Raw genomic sequence first — 20,875 nt, forward strand, 5'->3', positions numbered from 1 at the left:
TAAAAGGGAACATTGCTTGTAATTCATAGACGGCATCCAGATATATTGGTGTTCCAAMMWTTTGTAATGTATTGTTTTGATTGTTGCAGAAGTAAATCTTTTTCTTTYYTTTYCCTTTTCCGTTTCAGATTGAATTAATGCTGTAGCTTCATCAAATAATTCCGTCACTAAATCTTGTGAATGATCAACATTCGTTGGATGATCTCGTAATTCATCAATTGTAAACATTGGGAATAATTCACATAAACTTTCAATCATTTTGATTGTTTCATTATTTATATCAAAATTATTACTACCGTTGGTACATTTCCCATCACCAGTACCACCATTTTCAGCCCCGTTGTTGTCATTTTTGGTTTTTAATTCATTGTAGATTAATTCATATATCGTTTTTCTACTACTATCGTTGCTAATATTGTTATTGTTCTTGTGTAAATCAGATTCAAAAGTGTCCTTTATATTAATTGTAGAATGGGATCTATCATTATCATTATAGGTTTTGTTCAATGTCATGATAAGTTGTCATATCTTTCTTAGTTGATATCCGTAATCTTTAACAGGGTGTAAACCATCAACAATCACGAAGAAAAAAACCAAAAAAAAAAAAAATATTATCGACTTCTCCAGATCTTGAGATTTTGTCACTCCAGCCACTTCATCCCTTAAAGATACATACACATACACATACACACCCACACACCGTTGCATTGTGTTGCATATTTTCTATGTGTCAATGCAAAGTTTTGACATCTGCTAACTTTTTCAGGGTTTAATTTGTATTGTGTCTTTCTTTCTTTCTTTCTTTTTTTATATCTTACTATAATTGACATTCATTAACTACACAATACATATATAAAACTCTGTAAATTTACTTATTAACTCATTTCTTTTTGTTTCTTTTTTTGAGTAACAACCACTGCTTTAAGTGCTGAAAACCATTTCATCATATCTTCTTCATCATGACAACAGAATCGTATTCTTTTCAATGGAGTGATAATTAATAAACACCATTGATATTTTGAAGTCATGGGGTCTAATTCTATAATATCCAAAATATCATTAATAGGGTAATTTTTATAAATCAATTCAAATGATTGTTGTTGTTGTTGTTGTTGAGAATCAGTACGATAATCTTCTTGTGTTTTGTAAACTTTCAAATTCACATTAGTTAACACTAAGTAAACTCGTTTAGTAAGGTTACGATTATATTTCTTCTTTAATACGGTCATATATCCTTGTTCTATAACTGATTCAACTAAATCAGTGTTTGGTGTAGACAGTTGTGGTTTATTTTTAGTTGATTCAATTGGTGGTGGTGGTTGTGGTGGATGGGAAGACACAGAAGGCTCAATTCTCCTTCTTTCATCTTCTTCGTTAGGAACATCCAATGTATTGAACAAAGAAGACCCATTATTCATATTTACAGCATTACTTGGTGTGATTGGTGAGTCTATAGTAGACCATGCTTCGGAACTGCAATCGGAAAATTCAGTGGAAGTATTGATTGAATCAGTCAAAGAAGTTGATCTCCTCACTTGAGCCTGTTGCTTATTTTGTATTGAATGAATCGGTAAAGTTTGTTGATTGTTAGCAGGAGGTGATGAAACTTGAGAGCCATGATCTTCTTCTGGACTTGGATCTACATCAGATACTCTTGGCTCTTCTTTGTTCAAACTATCCTCTTCTTCTTCTTCTTCTTGTTGTTGCTGATCTAGTAGCTGTGTATCGTCGTCTTCATTTTCTTGACTATTAAAATACTCATTTAATGTATCTACCCACTGATGGAAAGTTGTCTCATCAGGTGCTCTAAAATGTAATACTTTATTACTAGTGTATAATGCAAAATGATTCTTAGTATGATCAGGAATAATACTAAATGACAATAAATCCTCTCCATGATAAACTTTCAATGGTTTGTATTCCTTGGAGTCTTTATAATAACTCAATTGACATTTTCTTAACACTACCCACTTTTTCTTCCATTGACGAGTATGGCGTGATCGTTTATACAATACTGTTGATATTAGTAACTTGTTATTATCAAATGTGCTAGTGGCCGAGGTATCAATTGTGCTTGTTCGACTATGAATTTTGTTTACATCTGATTTGGGTGAAGCATTGATAATGGTTGAATTTTGTAGTGGTTGTGGTTGTGGTGAGGCGATTGTCGTCGTCGTCATTGTCGTGGTTACAGGTCCGGTGGTTTCTAGTCTATCTACCATTTTGATTCTAAGATTGTAAATCTCAAACTAAAATTAACACTAAAAGCTTAATTTATGATAACAATTGGCTTTTTTTTTAAAAAAAAGGATATGTAAAAAGATATTGTATTTCTCTTTTAAAAAAGAAAAGTATCGTAATATATATGAGAGGAGGGTGTGAAAGGGACTATATAGAGAGAAGAAAAAAAATTTTTGTCTTTTCTTTTTTCACTGTTTAAATTTTTTTGGTTCCTTAAACTTTTTTTTTGGAGTGTGTGATTTTCTATTCTATTTTTTTTTTTTGGTCCCCCCATAATAGAGAATTAAAACAGTTTTGATTCGTTTTATTACTAGAAACTTGGTGGTTAGAAGTAAAATTATGCACTGTAAGCGAATTGAACTAATTATAATAAAAAAAAAGTCAAATAAATTAAAGCGTATCACAGCATTGTAAGGTGATCACGATCAGCATGTGTCAAAGTATATCTAAAGTTAGGAGAGGGGGGGGGACAAGAGCAATGACACCTTTAGTGTAGACAGATAATATTTAATTGAAAATTCAAAGTAGAGTGATCTCAAGATAGGGGTAAGAGCACCGACTTGTAGTAAAGTCAACAATTAAAGCAAGAAAGAGAATAAATCGTCTTGTCAAATTGGCTTTTATTCGAATACCTCAAACAACAATTATTCAAACCTCTTTGATAAATACTAAACACTACAAAAGTGCTGCAAACCATTAATTACCAGGAAATCAATCTAATGTGTGTGGCTAATTCAGAAACAACAACACGACAAGTCTTGAAACATCAAGACGTGGCTGAGAAAGATGACGGCTAAATTCGTTAAATCCCTCTTTCCTATTTAGGCAAACTTTTAGTTAGTGATACTGCGAAAAAATAAAATGGCCGCAGGCGGTGGCGGTGGAGGGACAACATGGCTGGGGCGAGGCAAACAACAAAAAAGAGCTTATTCACTCAGTTTAGTTCCATAAGTGTAAGGCTAGATAATCAATACCACACCCACCCTCACTACAACCGAGGAGTAACACCCTCATAAATTGTCATATGCAAAGTCTCGAGACAGACTCTTCCCTGTGTTTGTATGCAAGGGATACAACGCATAGATTAATTGGCAAGACAATGGCTTTTCAGATGTTTAGAAATTAAAGTTTCATTTCCTAGACTATTTGATGAGAAATAGAAACGAGAAAGTGTGATATCAAAGAGTTATTCTTGAGAACTTTCTTGCTGCCATCTTCATTCAAGATTATGTATCCCAACGTGGCGTTTTATATTTGAAACTTCCAATGTCAAAAAGAAACGCAAACGTAGGCGCAAATGTTGACCTTCAAATCAAGAAGAACAACATGTTTGTATAACAGACCACAGCAATTATATATCATCGGATTATTTTGGTATTGCTTTCGGATTTATTTTACGGCCCTGATGCCACAGATATTGGCACACAAAGCAAGAAACTGTTAGGAGTTCCGAGTAAATGAATCGTCTCGAGGACTAAAACACAATAGCAATTGCCATCGCAATTGATTGCTAATGGTAAGTGAAATTTATTATTAGAATTGCCACTTGGAATATTCTAGTTGCTACTGCATCATTTGTATTATTAAAACAATACGAAACAAAACAAAAAAAAAAAAACCAAGTAAATAATCTAAATCAAAACTTATAAATGTCATACGTTTTTATGTCGGGGGTTTCACCCTTTAATCTGGTGTACCTACATTCTTTTTATTTGGGTGGCTTAATTTGATACTGAACGACACCTTCTTTATAAGTACTACCAGCAACCAATCATGTAATGTCTATTTGCAATGTAACTCAGTAGTTATGTTTACAAATGATTGATGATGATAATAACACGAAAATGAAACTCCGGTGACAAGAATTGAATAAATTATTCGTAGCAATTATATCGTAAATACACCAAACTAAAAGTTGGGTCTTTCTTGCCATGGTTAATTCTCGCTCACAATTAATTAATTTTTTTTATTTCTGTGTCTCTTTCGGACTGGACTTTGGAATTGCCAAATTGAGAAATTAGTTTAAGATCGACTTATTTTGTCTCAAAAGTTAGTTATTAAATTGATAAGTTGATTTGATGTGGTAGTATATACAAATCAAGAAGGACTTTTCTAACAATAGTGACAAAGAATAATCTGGTAGTAGCCAAGATATTATTTTCAGCAGTTTGTTTATGGCAGAACGTGATTTATGACGTCAAGAAGAAGAAGAAGAACGAAACAAAAAGGATACAATTGTTAATTTTATGACAAAAATACACGCAAACAGACACGCAGACACGCGCACTGACCGACTGACACTCTTATACACTCATACATTAATACCTTGTCCAATATTACACAAAAAAGTAATAAATTGAGACAAAATCTAAATCCAAAAAAGCAAAATCATCATACGTAATTGATTTCACTCTTTGACTCTTATTCTCCGTTCCCCGTCCCGCCCCACCTCTCTTTCCCTCCACAACATATAAATACAAGTTAATTTCCCCTTTCCCTTTCCCTTGTTGTTCTTGTTGTTCTTGCTTCTCTTTTTTCTATTTTCTCTTTTCATATTTTTCTTATAATTTATTCTTTCCTAATTTATACATAAACTTATCAAAACTAAGAATAACTTACTTATACACACAATCATGACTAAAGAACAATCAAATAACGATTCAAAAAACTCTGTTGTTGTTGAAGAAGATGGTGGTGCTCAATTTCAATCATATTTAAATAATGATGGTATTGATGAATTAACTCCCCTGGTTAGAAAACATAGAGTCTCATCTTTATCGTTGTCCGATTTAAACCAATGGCAAAATGGATTAACAAAATTATCTTCCTCAACTTCACTTTCGAAAAAAAATTCATCTTCAGCTAATTTGAAAAAAGTCGATTCATTAGCTAAATTATCAAGAAACGCATCTATAATCAAGCGTAAGAAGAAGGAAATCATTGATCATGAACGTGTTGCTTCATATGCCTTTTGTTTTGATATCGATGGTGTCATATTAAGAGGTCCAGATACCATTCCTCAAGCCGTGGAAGCCATGAAACTTTTAAATGGTGAAAACAAGTATCATATCAAGGTGCCTTCGATATTTGTCACTAATGGTGGTGGAAAACCAGAACAACAACGTGCTGATGATTTATCCAAGAGATTAAACTGTACAATCACTAAAGAACAAATCATTCAAGGGCATACTCCAATGAAGGATTTGGTTGATGTTTATAAGAATGTGTTGGTTGTTGGTGGTGTTGGTAATGTGTGTCGTAACGTTGCTGAATCTTATGGGTTCAAGAATGTTTATACACCATTAGATATTATGAAATGGAACCCTGCTGTTTCTCCTTATCATGATTTAACTGAAGAAGAAAGAGTTTGTACTAAAGATGTTGATTTCCACAAAATCCCAATTGATGCAATTATGGTGTTTGCTGATTCAAGAAATTGGGCTGCTGATCAACAAATTATTTTGGAATTGTTATTATCAGTGAATGGAGTGATGGGTACTCAATCAAAAACTTTTGATGAAGGTCCACAAATTTATTTTGCTCATTCCGATTTCATTTGGGCAACCAATTATAAATTGTCAAGATATGGTATGGGTGCATTACAAGTTTCAATTGCTGCATTGTATCGTGAACATACTGGTAAAGAATTGAAAGTGAATCGTTTTGGGAAACCACAGAAGGGTACATTTAAATTTGCCAATAAAGTGTTGAGTCATTGGAGACAAGGGGTTTTGGATGAACACTTGAAGAAGTTGTCTGTCAATGATCCAAATGCCAATGATGCCGATATTTTGATCAATGAAGATGGAGAAGAAATTATTAATCAAGCTAAATTGGAAAATTACAATTGGTCAGATAGTGAAGATGATGAAGAAGATGATGATACAGTTAACGGAGGTTCTTCCACCGCAAAGAAGGCTCTTAAAGATGTCGGTAAAATTGCTGATGTTGGTAAGCCAGATAAAATCACTTTGGAATTGCCACCAGCTTCTACAGTTTATTTTGTTGGTGACACTCCAGAATCTGATATCAGATTTGCCAATTCTCATGATGCATCTTGGCATTCAATTTTAGTTAAAACTGGGGTTTATCAAGCCGGAACTGAACCAAAATATAAACCTAAACATTTGTGTAATGACGTGTTGGAAGCAGTCAAATATGCCATTGAAAGAGAACATGCTATGGAATTGGCTGAATGGAATGAAACTGCACAAGATGTCAATGAAGATGATAAAGGTTCAAGATTGAATTTTGCTGATTTGGTCATGACACCAAGTGACAAGAAGGAAAATGATACAACTGAAAAGAAACCTTCTGGTGCTAGCTCTACTTCTAAATCAAGTATAGCTGAAGCTGAAGAAGTCGAAGTGCCTGATATTTTAGCTGCTCAAATAGAAAAACTTAAAGATGTTAGTGTTTCCAAATAAGAATATGTGAGTGTATATAATAAGTACAGATAGATTTGTTTTAAATAGGTTGTTATTATTATTATTATTCATATTGTTCATATTATGTATATGTTTGTTTTAATAGAGTTAAAGGAATTCTCGTAATAGCTAACCAATCTTTATTATCTATTAAGCACTACTAGTGGTTTACTTTTGGAGTTAGTTTATTGTACTAGACAAATGCTAACATAAACTATACATATTTATCTCTAATTTCTACCAAACAGTTTTATGCCCTTCTTTGTTTTATCTTTGAGAGAATCACCCAATACCAAGGTGGCAATAATAACCAAATTAATCCTTCTCTGATAATATCGAATTTTATAATTCCATGACGATTTAATAATTTCTGTTTCAATAATCTTCTTCGATCATTTGAATCATAATGAATTGATGATAATAAAACATCCCTTACCATCCACCAAAAATGTCCTAATCCAGTAGCCACAATATAAGTCCATACTAACGGTGAATTGAAAATATTATTAGCATCTAAAAGACCACCACCACCACTATGGTTTAATATGATAGTGACAATTGCTACTAACCATGGATAATAGGATTTCTTCATGGTAAACAACCCCATGACATTGATTAATTCATTAGGTGTCTTTTGAGTATCAATATAAATAATCAAATGAGATAAGATTTGTCCTAAATTAAGTATAACAAATTGTAATTTATAATGGATTAAACTGGCAACAAATATTATTGATAAACAAATTTGACCCACATAATATAAAAAATCAATCGACTTGTTACGATCAATAAAACTCCTCAATAATTCCAATTGCAGGATTTGGCCTTGTCCTTGTCTTTGTCCTTGTCTTTGATTGTCACCTTGTTCTTGATGTTGATTTTGAGCGTTTCTGTCTTGTTGATTGAATTGATCAATTATACGGGTTGGGAAAAGGGATAATTCGGTTGTGAATCTCGATTCTAATTGTCCACAAGAACTAGCAACATAAAACACTTCTAGAAATAATTCAATTGATAATGATCTGAATGTACAAAATGACGTTATTAATCGCCATGGTTCGGTAGTCAATGCTTTATCGGGGACAAATAATAAATTAACCAATTTGAGTCGATTTGCTGAAAGTAAGGTTGCCGTTGACAAAATTGCTATACACCAACCTTTGGTTATAGGTGGTAAATTAGCTAAAATTGCATCCATAAATAAATCAAGTAAGAAATGTGATTACTAGTGGAAGGTAGATAATTAAGTATGCGTGTGGTTATTTGAATCACTTTGTTCAAACGACGTACTGGAGTGAATTGTAGGTGGAAAATTGAAAAAAGCTAATGACGTGTGAGAGAGAATTAATGAAATGTCAGGCTCAAGAAAACAAAGGTTTAAAATAATCTTTACGCGCAGTGAAAATGGGACGAGTTTCGTGGTAGCTCTAAGTTATATGGAATGGCTATAATAAGGTCTAATATAATCAATATCTTATTGTTGAAGGTTTTATGGGAACCTTTCTTGTAGTTATCAATCTATCACAAGGTAAACTTGATTTAAATATATAAAACTTACAAGAGCTACCCGTGGATATATTGACTACCTTCGGGCTTTGTCGGGTTCAAAGTTTTGCGAATAACTTACAAACAATCCCATATAAACGATGACACATTCTCTCGTGTTTATTGGATTGTCAAATTGAAAAACTGCTTCATTTAAGAGAGCTCACCCCTAGCACCAATTAAGCAGTAATTTATATACATATTATGGCACTTGGCACTAGTACCAATAAAAAAACTACATCGTGGGGTCGTGTAATAATTATAATTCTGGCAGCGGTATTTCTCATAGTTGGTATTGTCTTCCAGCAACTTTCATTTAATACTTCTTCATCGGCATCATCCTCAATTCAAGGCAAAAACACAGGAGCTACAAAGAATCCTTTTACAACAAGGCTTACAGAAACAACAGAATCAATGAGTGTATCGGCTATTAGAATTCCTGCCAATGGGTCACTGGCCAAAGCTGCAGTGATTTTTCTTCATGGATTAGGTGATAGTGGAGATGGATGGTCTTGGTTACCTCAATTGGTTAGTCAATCTAAATTAATCAACGACCCAATCAATTATGTATTTCCAAACGCACCAAAAATCCCTGTCACAATAAATAATGGATTTGCCATGCCAGCATGGTTTGATATTTACGAACTTGGTAATCCTCATGCTAAACAAGATGTCACAGGGTTTTTCAAATCATGTGAAGTCTTGAAAGAATTTATACTCGAACAGCACAACAAGTTCAACATCCCATTGGAAAAGATTATTATTGGAGGGTTTTCTCAAGGAGCTGCCATTTCATTGGCAACATTAGCTCTCTTGGATACCAAAATTGGTGGCTGTGTTGCTTTATCAGGATTTTGCCCTGTTAGAAATGAAATCACCGATCGTTACAATAAAAACCCAGGAGTCAATTTTGATACCCCAATTTTCCAAGGACATGGTACTGTTGATCCTGTGATTAATTACGATTATGGTAAACAAACCAGTGAATTGTACAAGCAATTGGGATTCAAGAATTTGAAATTCAATACTTATGAAGGTGTGGCTCATAGTGCCAGTGAAGAAGAATTGGCCGATGTGATTAAGTTTATTAAAAATATTGTAGAGAAATAGAGAAAATTTGAGTCTTTGTTGCTTTTGATATATACATTTTTTGAAATAAATATAAACCTTTGCCAAAATATGCTTATACTTAGGACGATCTTTCACATTTTTCTTGTAAAGTTTCGAACAAAAATTCGCTGAATACTGGTAAACCAGTCTTCCCACTACATATTTGATACATTTCATTTTTTTGGTAACTATTAGGAATCATGCTACCCTTGTCATCAACTTGCACATAACCAAAGACATCTTCGATATATGGGGTTCTAGCATAACGTGGGATTTCTCTCATATCATATATTGGCATAAAAGAACTAGCATTAGTACTAGCTTCCATTATATATGTGAAATCATCATGAATACTATCATGTAATGTAGAGTCCAATAATTTAATAAATTCGTTGTTAGCTTTAAAGTTTGCTGCTGTAGGGTTTAAAGACAAAGATGTTCCCATATGTAATGCCAGTGGTGATTTCGATAGAGAAAACTTGTACAATTGCGGAGTTAGCGTATCTTCATGAATAAATATCTGTGGATTGCGAGCGTATTTTGATAAATTACGCAATTGAACTAATTGACGTCTTGACTGAATGATTGACCTGAACATTTGTTTGGCTAGATCGGTATTGGTAATTAAGAATGAAAAATCAATAGCAGTGAAAAAAAATGAAGAGACACACCTAGACTGCGTTAGGTAGTGCCGAGGATGAATATCCTACGACAACGGGAAAATGCAATGTACCCGGAAATATCAGAGCAGAGAGCGGGGAGCCGGTGACGCCGGGCAGTAAACGTGGTGCGAAATGTCGAGAATAATAGTATATAAATAAGTAGATTTCCCCAGGTGTAATTTGGGTCAGGTATAGAGGGCGGACGAGGTAGGCAAGAACCCAATTACAACACGTTATAGTAGTAATATATATGTTAACCATACTACACGACTATAAACGCTCATATACGCTCACACGCATCTATTCAAAAAAAAATAAAAAAAATTTGTCGCAGACTCCTAACAAGCTGGATTATTAAGTTTTATAGTAATTGTGCTTAGATCACATCTTCTGCTACTCTGACCTCTACTGTTTTTATTCTAGAATTGTTGAAACGGACTTATTGAGTATGTATTGTGGATACTATATGTATCAAGATTTGATTGCATATTTGGAGCTTCTCTCACTGGGAAGCTTCTATTGTCCGAAAAAGCGCAACGACTTACCCAGTTAGGAAAGTCGCTGCATTGCCGTTGGAACAGATTGATAAGCATTTATTATATTTCACCAACTCCACCTCCACCTCCACTTCTTCACTAGTTAACAGCAAATTCATTTCTTTAGTTTATTTACCAGTTTGAAAATTGCTAACCACTGAAGGCTGAATTTATTTTATACAATACAATCCGTTAATATCAACAGGAAATGGACTGTACCCCGCCAAGATGAATTCAGAAATATCAACGAATAACGATGATATCGATCCACTACTATCCTTAGATCAACAACAACAACAAATACGAAATCCAAATCCCAAAAGACGCAAACATAACCGAGTTCGTACAGGGTGTTTCACCTGTCGTAAACGGAAAAAGAAATGTGATGAACATCAACCTAATTGCGAAAACTGTATTCGAAATAAATTGAAATGTCAATATCCATCACAATGGAATGAAGCATTACCGTTGAATTTCAAACTTGAAACTTTCCAATATGATGAACTAGTGCCTCTTCATTACAAAAGAAAGAAAATCTCGACCAATTTGAAATCGCAAAAAGTACCCCAAGATTTATTTGGTGTATTTCTCTTGAATACGTCGTCCCTTGATGTATCAAATTCTAATCGAAAAAACAACGGGATACCAGCTATTGGAGAAACGGTTGATACCGAAAATGTTGAGGAAGAAGTAATTGACACCAAACTAGGAAATTCAACTAGTTATGAAAGCGTGGAAATAATTACTCAATCACCAATAAAGAGCCTGTCATCAACACCCTCGACATCCCTCTCATTATTGACGCACAATGATAATCAAGCAGCAGAGCATAAAACAATTGAGGTTGATCACCCAGACAATGCTCTATCTTGGGTATTTGCTGGACCAGTGACAAACTTACATCTATTTGGCAAATATATTCCTAATATTGAGTTATCTCCACAAGATGCCGAGTTGTATGTCCATTGTGCTCGCGACTTTATGCAACAGGTTTCTTTACCACATGCTCATCCTTCATTGAGTCCACCAAATGTATGGGTCAACTTAGTGTTAGAGTCATCAATTTTGATTGATGTGTATTTAAGTTGTGGAGCAACATATCTAGCATGTTTGCATCAGAACCTGAAAGTTGACCCATTACACGAACAGTCATCACAACAGTTGCAAATAAATGACAATGCGCAATTGTCGCAAAAATATCGTGAATTATCAGAAATTAAATACAATTTGGCTGTTAAGTCGTTAATGCTGGCGATTTCAACCAATTCAATTGATTTGGATAGTGATTGGTTAATGACTGCTGGTTTAAGTTTGTGTTTGCGTGATCGAGCCAATGGGTTGAATGGTTCTCGCTGTACCAAACATGTTTCATTTGTCTATAATTTAATCAAACGGCGAATCGACAAAAAGAGACAATCTCAAAGTTTAGGGAACGCCCTGCCCTTATTATCCCTGATTACTCCAGTGGAACGATTGTTGATCGATAGCTTTTTATTCAATTATACTTGCTCACTTTTAACTTGTGGTAAGCAAGATTATGCCAGTCTTCCTTCGCCATACTCATTTTTCCCAGATATCGAAAACTGGTTTGATGCGCCAATTGTCCAAAATTGTGAAGTTAAATGGATGAATAATCCAGTGTTAGGGGCAGCGAGAAATAGTTTTCAAACATTGGCGAAATTAATATATCTATTGCGTAGTCATTACGAATTTGATGGTGATGCGGATGATAATTCTCACTACACGAATGATGAAACATTTTGGGAATTGATATTGGCACTAAATGATCAAGAAATAGACCAAGTTGAGAAAGATAATGTTTTGAAATTAAATCAACTATTGAAAATATTTCCATTAGGTTCGAAAACAATGGTAACGTCACATACTGGAGAACAATTGTCCTACTCAGTATTAAGAAGCAACCTTGCTGTCTCGATAATTACAATCCATGCTTGTAAAATATTGGCTGCTAAATTAATAAATCCAAAGATCCCAGCTTATTTACCCGAAATTCAACACCTGGTCTCGATTATATTAGAAGAACTAAGTCTATACATTCCTCAAGATAACTACTCATCGTCAATTTGTATTGCCAGTTTATTCTTTTGCGGAGTAGCCATAATTAACAAGCCTCAACAAGATTTATTGTGTTATAAATTGTCTAACTTGAAAAATAATCTTTCGCAAATAGTTGCTAACAACTTGATATCAATTTTGAAAAAGTGTTGGGACAGAGAAACAACAGAGCGGGCTATTTTTGGTGATAAATGTTACAAATGCTTTGATACAATATTTGATCGAGAAATCCTCGAAAGTGTCGCCTTTTGAGTTGTATATGTATGCATTTGTATATTGTTTTGCAAAAGTCTATAAAATTTATACTTGTTTTTCAACCCAACATACTTCTTTTTCTTCCTCTTAAACGGACATCTTCTAGTCTTTTAATCGTATCTTTTAATTTCAGTTTACCTAATTGTTGTTTGGTTTTATTGAATTCAATAGAATCATGGATTTGTTGGTATCCTTCTAATAGCCAGCCATTAAGTTTATCGGCATAGTTTGAATGGGTACTTAGAATTGCTCTCTCCAAAACATATAGATCAACAGCCTTATCTTCTGCTAATCCTGAAAATGAAGATAAACCAAAATCAATCAACGCCGGTTCAAAATAAACTGAACTATTATTGGCATCTGTATCTTCATTTTTCTTAGTATCCACCTCTGTTAAAATTATGTTTGATGAAGTTAAATCGCCATGAATCATATCGTTTAAATGTAATCGACCTATCAATTGTCCAACTTTTTGACAAACCAATTCGACTTGGTCATCGTCATGGAGGTTTATACTGGGATCCTCTTTCTCTTGACTTTCTAAATACCATAACCAATTCTTAAATGAACTTATTGTGCCATTGGGCAATTTTGATCCAAGACATTCCATCCATATGATACCGTTATTAAAATCTGTCAGAATGATATTAGGACAGGCAATGTTTAATTTTGAGAGTTTATACATAAACTTAACTTCGCCAATAGTTCGTGATTTATTAATTTGCAAATCTATTTTAGGGTGACGATAGGGTTTCGTGGGACGATATTTTATTATAAATGTTGTATGATTGTGCAAAGAAGGTGACTCATGGTGTTTTTCACTCGAATTGTAGTTGTAGTACGGGTGAACTGATGTTTCAAAAACTAGTGCTTCTGCACCTTGTGATATTATTTTCAATGGAATGTTAGGTACATGTTCTTGTACTTTAGCAATTAGGTGATCTGTCATGACTGGGTTGATAATGGATTAGTGATTTAGTTTAGAGATAGATGAGATTGGATTTTTTTCAAGCATTAATTTGGAGTAAGCACCAAAAATTATACAATTTGCACTACCATTCCCACTAGTCAACGACACCACCAGAAACAGAACCTACAGCTTTTAAAACTCGACCCCCCAACAAAGCCAATCTTCATTGACTATCCATACCCCCCCTCAACCTTTTTTATTAACACAGCCATCATTTTTTTGAATTTAGATAATTAGTAATATTGAGAAACAAGGAATATGTCAGATAATAGTAACAGTTCTGGTGGCTCTACCATCCCATCATTGTGTTATGTGATTCCACCATATTTGTTGAATTCGAATTATGGATCAAACTTACAAAAACAATTATTTGCCAAAAACCAACAAATGGGATTACTTAATGTTATTCTGACTGATTCCAAAAATTACTACAATCATTTCAAAGAACAACAACAAGATCAAGGAGAAGGTAATAATAAACGCAAACGGAAATTCACCAAAGATCCTTATTTGAATGAAATTATAAAAATGAAATTAATTTATAAATTGAGTATCCTTGGAGTTCTTGGTGACAACCCAATGGAATTTCTTAATGGTAATGATAATGATGACTACATTTATGATATGTTTGATACTTTTAAACGTCGATTAATTAGTAGCGATGACAATGACGATGATAATGGTGATAGTAATTCTAGAGATGAATCTAAAATTGGTGATGGAAGTGATAGTGGTGATGTGCAGTTGATGCTAGTTGATGCTCTTCGAAGAAACAACAAGGATGACAGCAATAATTATAAATTACCGAAATCGGTATTTAGTAATGGGAATAACAAAATTGGAGAAGTTGAATTTAATCAATTGAGTGGTATACCATCGCAATATAAAAAGTATCTTAGTATGTCCTTAAAAGATTTGATTTTACTGACCAATTGTCACATCAATGATAGATACAACTACCCACCAAGTTTTATTGATTTTGGTAATGATGAGTTTTTCAATTATACCTTGCCAATTACTTGGATTCCATTAATACCCAATCGTTATTTGAGTCATTTAGAAAAACATTATAATTTAGTAATCCAAGATGATCAAGGGTTTTCTAATATCAAAATGTCAATAGATACTTCTCCCAATTCTGCATCATCATCTGGTGCTAAAAATGGTGATGGTTCCAATTTGTATCAACATGATGAAAGCCATGACGACATTGCTATTGATATTGATGATGAAATTTCGCGGAAACAACGACAATCTAGATATTATAATTTAATTACTGACAAGGCAATTATTTCGTCTGTTGGAATATTTTATTATGAGGTTGAAATTGAACAAGTAGTTACTGAGCTGACAAATTTCAATTCAATTATACAAATGAATGATTCCTCAATAAATTCAAACAACAGTATGATGTTGTCTTTAGGGTTTATCAAGAGATTAATCAATTTTGAACCGTCACCAACAACTTCACCAAATTCATTACATAATCATTATCATCATGACAATAATAGTGGCAGCAACAACAACGGCAATGGCAACAATAATACTGGCTCAATATTATCAGGACGAGTAGATTTAGAAAATATCAAATCAGATTTATTTGCTAATGACTCATTAGAGGAGGAAGAATCTATTGGTGATATTGAAACTAAGAAATATTTAACTGCCAGACCAGGTGAATTACGTGGTAGTGTTGCAATAAATTTAGAAGATTCAATATTGTATAATTCAATAAACTCAATTAGTGGTGAGTTTGGAGCAAGTTCAGCGTCAGCTTCATCCTCGATGCATAGAGCACAGATATTAAACATGAATCGACGATTGAGTAATCGATCAGAATATGATTCTACTGCAACAACAACGGCAGGTGGTGGAGGAGTAGCAGGTAAAATCAACATTGATATTCCTTTGAAAACCAAATTAGTCAAAGATTGTCGGGATGAGAGAGTTTACAAAACTGATATCATTGGGATGGGGGTCAATTTTATTGATAAATCGATATTTATTACATTGAATGGTGTTTTAGCTCGAGTGATTACGGATACTGAATTAAATGGTAATTCTGATGGAGATAAGACTTCCAACAATAATAACAATAATAGTAACAATAGCAATGATAATAATAACAACAAGACTAGTACTACTGACAATGGAAAAATTGATGAGGAGGCAATGTATCCTATGATTGGATTTAGAATAAATGAAATTAACCGTAGTTTGAATAATGTTAGTGATCAAAAGACAAATGATAAAGCCAAGACAACCAAAGTGAATATCAAAACCAATTTTGGTAGTAAATCCTTTTTTTATGACATTGATTCGTATGTTGCTCATTATAAAAATTTAACAAGACAATTATTAAATATGAAAATATTAGAAATGATAAATTTGGATGTGAAAGAATATAATGCAGCACAACAAGAAATTGACAAATCAAATGTGTTTGAAATAATTAAAAATTATATGATGAGTAATGGTGGTGTTAACAATCATAATAATAACAATATATTTGCAAATTTGCAAAGAAATTTATTGGAATTGAATGAAAAGGATAATAAAGATCATTTGTTCACTTTAATTAATCTTGAAAACGATTTTATGTGATAATGGCAGGTTGTTATGAGTTGTAGTTTGTCTAAATTTAGAGAGTTGCAGTTGAATTAATATATGATTAGCTATGAAGGTTATTATTTCGTAGAACTGTTAATAAAATTACAAATTTCAAAGTTATTTGACTATTTTACAAACCATATAATAATATTTTATATATATGAATTAATTAAAGACCTAAATATAACCAAAAAATAAAATTAACTAAACCAAATGATAATAAAACGAAGTATTGGGTAATATAAACAAGACTAGAGTTTTATCTCTCTCCTCTAAATTAATGCCAATAAAACACCCAAGGCTGTAGTCAATACCATACCAGGAACAACCAATACATTACTAGCACCTTTTTTAGATGAGCTACTAGAATTTGAGCTTGATGAACCATCTGAAGATTTACTATCTGATTTACCAGTTTGTGTGCTTGATCCTGATTTGGAGGATGAAGAAGGATTAGCTGGATGAGTACAAACATAATTGTGACCTTCAATCTTACCTTTTTCGTGTAATTTATCAAAAGCACTACAATCAAATTTATCAGAAGTACTATTGACTTGGAAATCACCAGATACCAATTTCAAATTTTCCATAGTCAAATTATCAAATGGACCAGAAATGGTGACAGCACCTTTGATAGTGGTCAAATTGCCAAAATCGATTTCTTCCAATTGAGTATTATTGAACATTTCCAATTCACCATCGAGTTCAGATAATTTTGGGAATGAAATTTTAGTTAATTCATCGTGAGCAAAAATTTGCATAGAGTTACCAACGGATTTCAAGTTTGGAAATTCCAATTCGTCAAAAGTGTTGTAACTGATCAATAAAGATCCGTTGACACTAGTCAAGTTACTAGCTTGAATAGAGCTAACATCTTGAATAGTTAAATTACCGGCCCATTTCAATGAGTCCAATTTAACTTCGGCATCATCGTTATTGAATGATAAGATTAAACTATCGGTGACTGTTTGTAAATCATTGAATTCAATTTTGGAAATGTTTTTGTTGTTATTGATATTAATGGAATCAATGGTGTTGAAACTAGCCAACCCGTTCAAATTAGTCAATGCAGTATCACTCAAAACAATTGTTCCTGCCTTTTGCACCCCTTGATTCAAATTTAAAATCGCAAAGGAAGGTAATGAGACCAACTGTAATGTTTCAACGTTGGTTAATTGGGTTAAATCAATTGAGTTTAATTGGGTAGCATTATTAATGACTAAAGCACCAGTAATGTTTTGTAATTGATTGAAATTTAATGAGACAATCGATGGGGAGTTGAGAATACTCAATTTGGCTTTTAATACTTTAACGGAACTCAAATCAATGCTACCGATTCCGCTACCGGAAACAGTGATTTCACCATCCAAAGTAGAGCATGCATTTAATTGGGTAATGGCAGTAGCTTCTGTGATGGAAGTTTTAGAGAATGAACATTTGTTTGATGAGTCTGCTGCTGAAACTGATGTCAATAAGGCAGCGACTATTGGTAAAAGAAATGACTTAATTTGCATTTTTCTTGTTATTGTTTATGTGGTGTATATTGGTTGGGGTTTTTTCTTGACCAAAGGTAAATGAGTGAAAATTTAGTGGGGGTGAATTAAATTAATGAATAAACGAGTGGATATATATATATATAAACAAATATATATATTAGTGTTATATGGGTGTGGGTTGGTGGGTATTATAGGCTGTGGGAAATGTGTAATAGATCAACACTTGAAAAAGAAAAAGAGAGTATTAAAAGAAAGAAAAAATGGAAAATAAGATTCTTTATAAAGAAAAGGTTTGTTGATTGACGGGTTTTACAGGAGGCGGATGGGGGAGGGAGGGGGGACCAACCAAACAATTGTGAATGGGTTTTAAATTCAGAATGTAAATTTCATATTTAAAGGTGTTTATTAAACTAGTTGAACAAATAACAATGTATAATGTATATCGGGAGATTTTTATTTTATGAAATCAAATACACGAAAATTGCAAAATAGAAAATAATAATAAACATAAACAAAAAAACATTTGCAGAATTTTAATACATTGTATTTCTTGTTATTATTATTGTTGCTATAGTAAAGTAATGCAACAAAAGGAATGTTGTATAAATGAGTTAGAAAACACGAAAAGTAACAATACTATCAAATTGTCATTACTACCACCACACCACACGTAATAAAAAATCGTCTAAATAAGTACATTAAGTAAATAAAGAAATGACTGAACTACAACCATAAGCCACCGCTGGGGGCTTAAACGAGCTAAAGAGAAATAAAGATGGGAAGAAAAAATGGACCGACAAAGTGTGTTAGGCTCGCCTGGGGTAACAGTCTCTATTCTCTTGGGAACTATAAGTATTCTGCTTTGCCTCTTTCTCCTTTTCAGCCTTGTTTAGAGACCTATTTCCTCATCTACATCAGGAATATGAGAATGTGTTGAGATTTATTCACACCCAGAACGAAGAGGAGTAAAAGTTAAGGCGTATGCATGGAAATGCGTGTGAAAGGAGGCTATGTTGTTCTTATTATTGTGTATCAAAATTGAAAAATTCAATTCTCTGTTTTGATTTTGTATGCCATGTGACCAAATCCAAAAAAATTATATATCAAGAGCATCGTGTGATCAGTGGTGCTTTTGGTTGTTTAAAGAACATCTCCACGGCACATCCTAATGCAATGAGAAGCCTGATTGAATAAATGGAAATTGGCAAGACCCATTTTGATCCTTATCGAATTTACTTTTCTTCTTTGGCCTTTAATCCAAAATTGTTTGGAACCACCCCTGACGGTATTGTGTAATATTCCCAACCAAAACAAAAGACATCAAAAACGCGTCGCAAAAAATTGCGCAGGTTTGCATTTGCCAACCATTCTAAATTAGGAAGGTGAGAAACTTGATTCTACCACCCCAAATACATACAAAATGGTAAAAAATGGTCTGCGCAATCAAATCCAGGAGGTCAGGTTACCCTAAGAATCTTATTATTGAGAACATGTTGTTAATTTAAAAGGAGTTTTTAAAATTTTTAATTTTTAAAGATTTCTTCCATAGAAATCTTTTTTCTCATACAAAAACTCTTTTTAAGTATGTACGCCGCACATTTCCTTTTCGATTTCGTTGACAAATGTGAATTTGTGCAAACAGGATTTCGGTTCTCTTGTTTATATGCAAATTTCATTAATTAATTGTTAATTTTATTCCAGTTTATAACGTCAAAAAATCACAAGCAATGTCTCTTTCTCTCTTTTCCAAAAGCCTAGATTCCCCCAAACCAATTGTTTCAAGGGTTGTTGTTGTTGTTGTTGTTGTATATTACACTAAATCAAACTCAACTTGTTTCAATAAACGTTTATTAAATATCAGATTTACCTGAGAATTTGGATCTACTAACATCTTTGGATGGCTTACCGAAAAGTATTGACGTAGATTCTGAACTGAAACCATCGTCAATGGCAGAACAATGATTTTTCTCTGTAATGATCGTAGGATCAATTATTACTAGTTAGTGTTTTCGATGTCTTATCTGTATAAACCAACCGAGACAACCAGTTGTGGTGTTATCGTCGTCATAAGCAACGATATTGTTACGACTGATAAGTGTTTACAAGAAAATAGTGTTGGCACAAGCTTTCAAAATTAAGTATTGACTTGCATTGATTTTCGTCAGTTGAAAGTTTGGTTCAAATTTATTGCAAAAAATATTGGAAAAAAACTGCAACACATATATCTGTTGAGGAATCCTTACTACGCTGTCTACAGTTTTTAAAGAGAACGTAGTACTTGATTAATAGTTCCTAAAATTAAATTTAATATAAGATTAAACTAATTAGTAGTATAAACTTTCTTGTCCCCAAAGTATAGCTTAAAAGCAACATCAAATGTCAAATACCGATACACCATTTCGATGCTTGTAAATGATTCAATTTTGATTCACATGTACAATGACATGGAATAGTAATATCGATTTCAAAATCCTCTTTGAGGAGTCTTATAGTATTATAACAAATCTATTATGCATTTTTTTTTTMTATTTTTTCATTTAATTATAATTTTTTTTTATTTTTAATTGTATTTTTTTTTTGCATAATGTGCTCCTACAAAGTATTCAATCATTAGATTCCAGGCAAGTTAAGAGATTCAATTTATGGAATTGGTTTCTAAAATCAACATGAGAGGAGGAGACTTATTTGATATACCATTAGTTATACTATGCGTTTTTTTTTTTAATTTTTATTTTTTCATTTTATTTTATATTTTTATACTTTATATTTGTTTTTTTTACCGCATATGGTACTGCTATAAAAAAGTTAGTAACAATGGAAAGAGCCTTGGTTATTTAACTACTATATGAGCGGACAATGATTTCAAAGAAATACTTTTAGGAGTTTTATAATTTATAACAATAACTTTATTATGAGTCTTTTTTTTATGATTTTTTAATTCTTATTT

At 32.9% G+C, this 20,875-nt stretch overlaps 10 protein-coding genes across 10 annotated transcripts, besides 1 other annotated feature; 4 read left to right on the plus strand and 6 right to left on the minus strand. All coding sequences in view use genetic code 12, as the record gives it.

Annotated features, from left to right (window-relative positions):
* Positions 1–36: 36 nt before the first annotated feature.
* Positions 37–513, minus strand: CAALFM_C502360CA (uncharacterized protein; the record flags this gene model as incomplete). Its single annotated transcript, XM_715460.2, has 1 exon — positions 37–513. A coding segment is annotated over one exon (477 nt), but the record flags the coding sequence as incomplete, so codon positions are not given.
* Positions 514–875: 362 nt separating this feature from the next.
* Positions 876–2,222, minus strand: CAALFM_C502370CA (uncharacterized protein; the record flags this gene model as incomplete). Its single annotated transcript, XM_715461.2, has 1 exon — positions 876–2,222. The coding sequence occupies one exon, from the start codon at positions 2,220–2,222 to the stop codon at positions 876–878; it is 1,347 nt and encodes a 448-aa protein (XP_720554.2).
* A 2,652-nt stretch (positions 2,223–4,874) lies between these two features.
* CAALFM_C502380WA (uncharacterized protein) lies at positions 4,875–6,668 on the plus strand (the record flags this gene model as incomplete). The annotated part of the gene is made up of 1 exon (XM_715462.2): positions 4,875–6,668. The coding sequence occupies one exon, from the start codon at positions 4,875–4,877 to the stop codon at positions 6,666–6,668; it is 1,794 nt and encodes a 597-aa protein (XP_720555.2).
* A 250-nt stretch (positions 6,669–6,918) lies between these two features.
* CAALFM_C502390CA (uncharacterized protein) lies at positions 6,919–7,866 on the minus strand (the record flags this gene model as incomplete). Its single annotated transcript, XM_715463.2, has 1 exon — positions 6,919–7,866. The coding sequence occupies one exon, from the start codon at positions 7,864–7,866 to the stop codon at positions 6,919–6,921; it is 948 nt and encodes a 315-aa protein (XP_720556.2).
* Positions 7,867–8,417: 551 nt separating this feature from the next.
* CAALFM_C502400WA (palmitoyl-(protein) hydrolase) lies at positions 8,418–9,323 on the plus strand (the record flags this gene model as incomplete). The annotated part of the gene is made up of 1 exon (XM_715464.2): positions 8,418–9,323. One exon carries the CDS (start codon positions 8,418–8,420, stop codon positions 9,321–9,323), a length of 906 nt encoding a protein of 301 aa, XP_720557.2.
* Positions 9,324–9,402: 79 nt separating this feature from the next.
* On the minus strand, positions 9,403–9,921 carry CAALFM_C502410CA (uncharacterized protein; the record flags this gene model as incomplete). Its single annotated transcript, XM_715466.2, has 1 exon — positions 9,403–9,921. One exon carries the CDS (start codon positions 9,919–9,921, stop codon positions 9,403–9,405), a length of 519 nt encoding a protein of 172 aa, XP_720559.2.
* Positions 9,922–9,981: 60 nt separating this feature from the next.
* Positions 9,982–10,292: a long terminal repeat ((vau-5a) Long terminal repeat (LTR); about 300 bp long).
* A 457-nt stretch (positions 10,293–10,749) lies between these two features.
* Positions 10,750–12,849, plus strand: ZCF22 (Zcf22p; the record flags this gene model as incomplete). The annotated part of the gene is made up of 1 exon (XM_715467.2): positions 10,750–12,849. The coding sequence occupies one exon, from the start codon at positions 10,750–10,752 to the stop codon at positions 12,847–12,849; it is 2,100 nt and encodes a 699-aa protein (XP_720560.2).
* A 61-nt stretch (positions 12,850–12,910) lies between these two features.
* On the minus strand, positions 12,911–13,801 carry CAALFM_C502440CA (serine/threonine protein kinase; the record flags this gene model as incomplete). The annotated part of the gene is made up of 1 exon (XM_715468.1): positions 12,911–13,801. One exon carries the CDS (start codon positions 13,799–13,801, stop codon positions 12,911–12,913), a length of 891 nt encoding a protein of 296 aa, XP_720561.1.
* A 279-nt stretch (positions 13,802–14,080) lies between these two features.
* CAALFM_C502450WA (glucose-induced degradation complex subunit) lies at positions 14,081–16,426 on the plus strand (the record flags this gene model as incomplete). Its single annotated transcript, XM_715469.2, has 1 exon — positions 14,081–16,426. The coding sequence occupies one exon, from the start codon at positions 14,081–14,083 to the stop codon at positions 16,424–16,426; it is 2,346 nt and encodes a 781-aa protein (XP_720562.1).
* A 278-nt stretch (positions 16,427–16,704) lies between these two features.
* ECM331 (Ecm331p) lies at positions 16,705–17,946 on the minus strand (the record flags this gene model as incomplete). The annotated part of the gene is made up of 1 exon (XM_715471.2): positions 16,705–17,946. The coding sequence occupies one exon, from the start codon at positions 17,944–17,946 to the stop codon at positions 16,705–16,707; it is 1,242 nt and encodes a 413-aa protein (XP_720564.2).
* Between the last annotated feature and the right edge of the window lie 2,929 nt (positions 17,947–20,875).

Source organism: Candida albicans, chromosome 5 (genome assembly GCF_000182965.3).
Source record: "Candida albicans SC5314 chromosome 5, complete sequence".
In the NCBI taxonomy this organism is placed as follows: Eukaryota; Fungi; Ascomycota; class Pichiomycetes; order Serinales; family Debaryomycetaceae; genus Candida; species Candida albicans.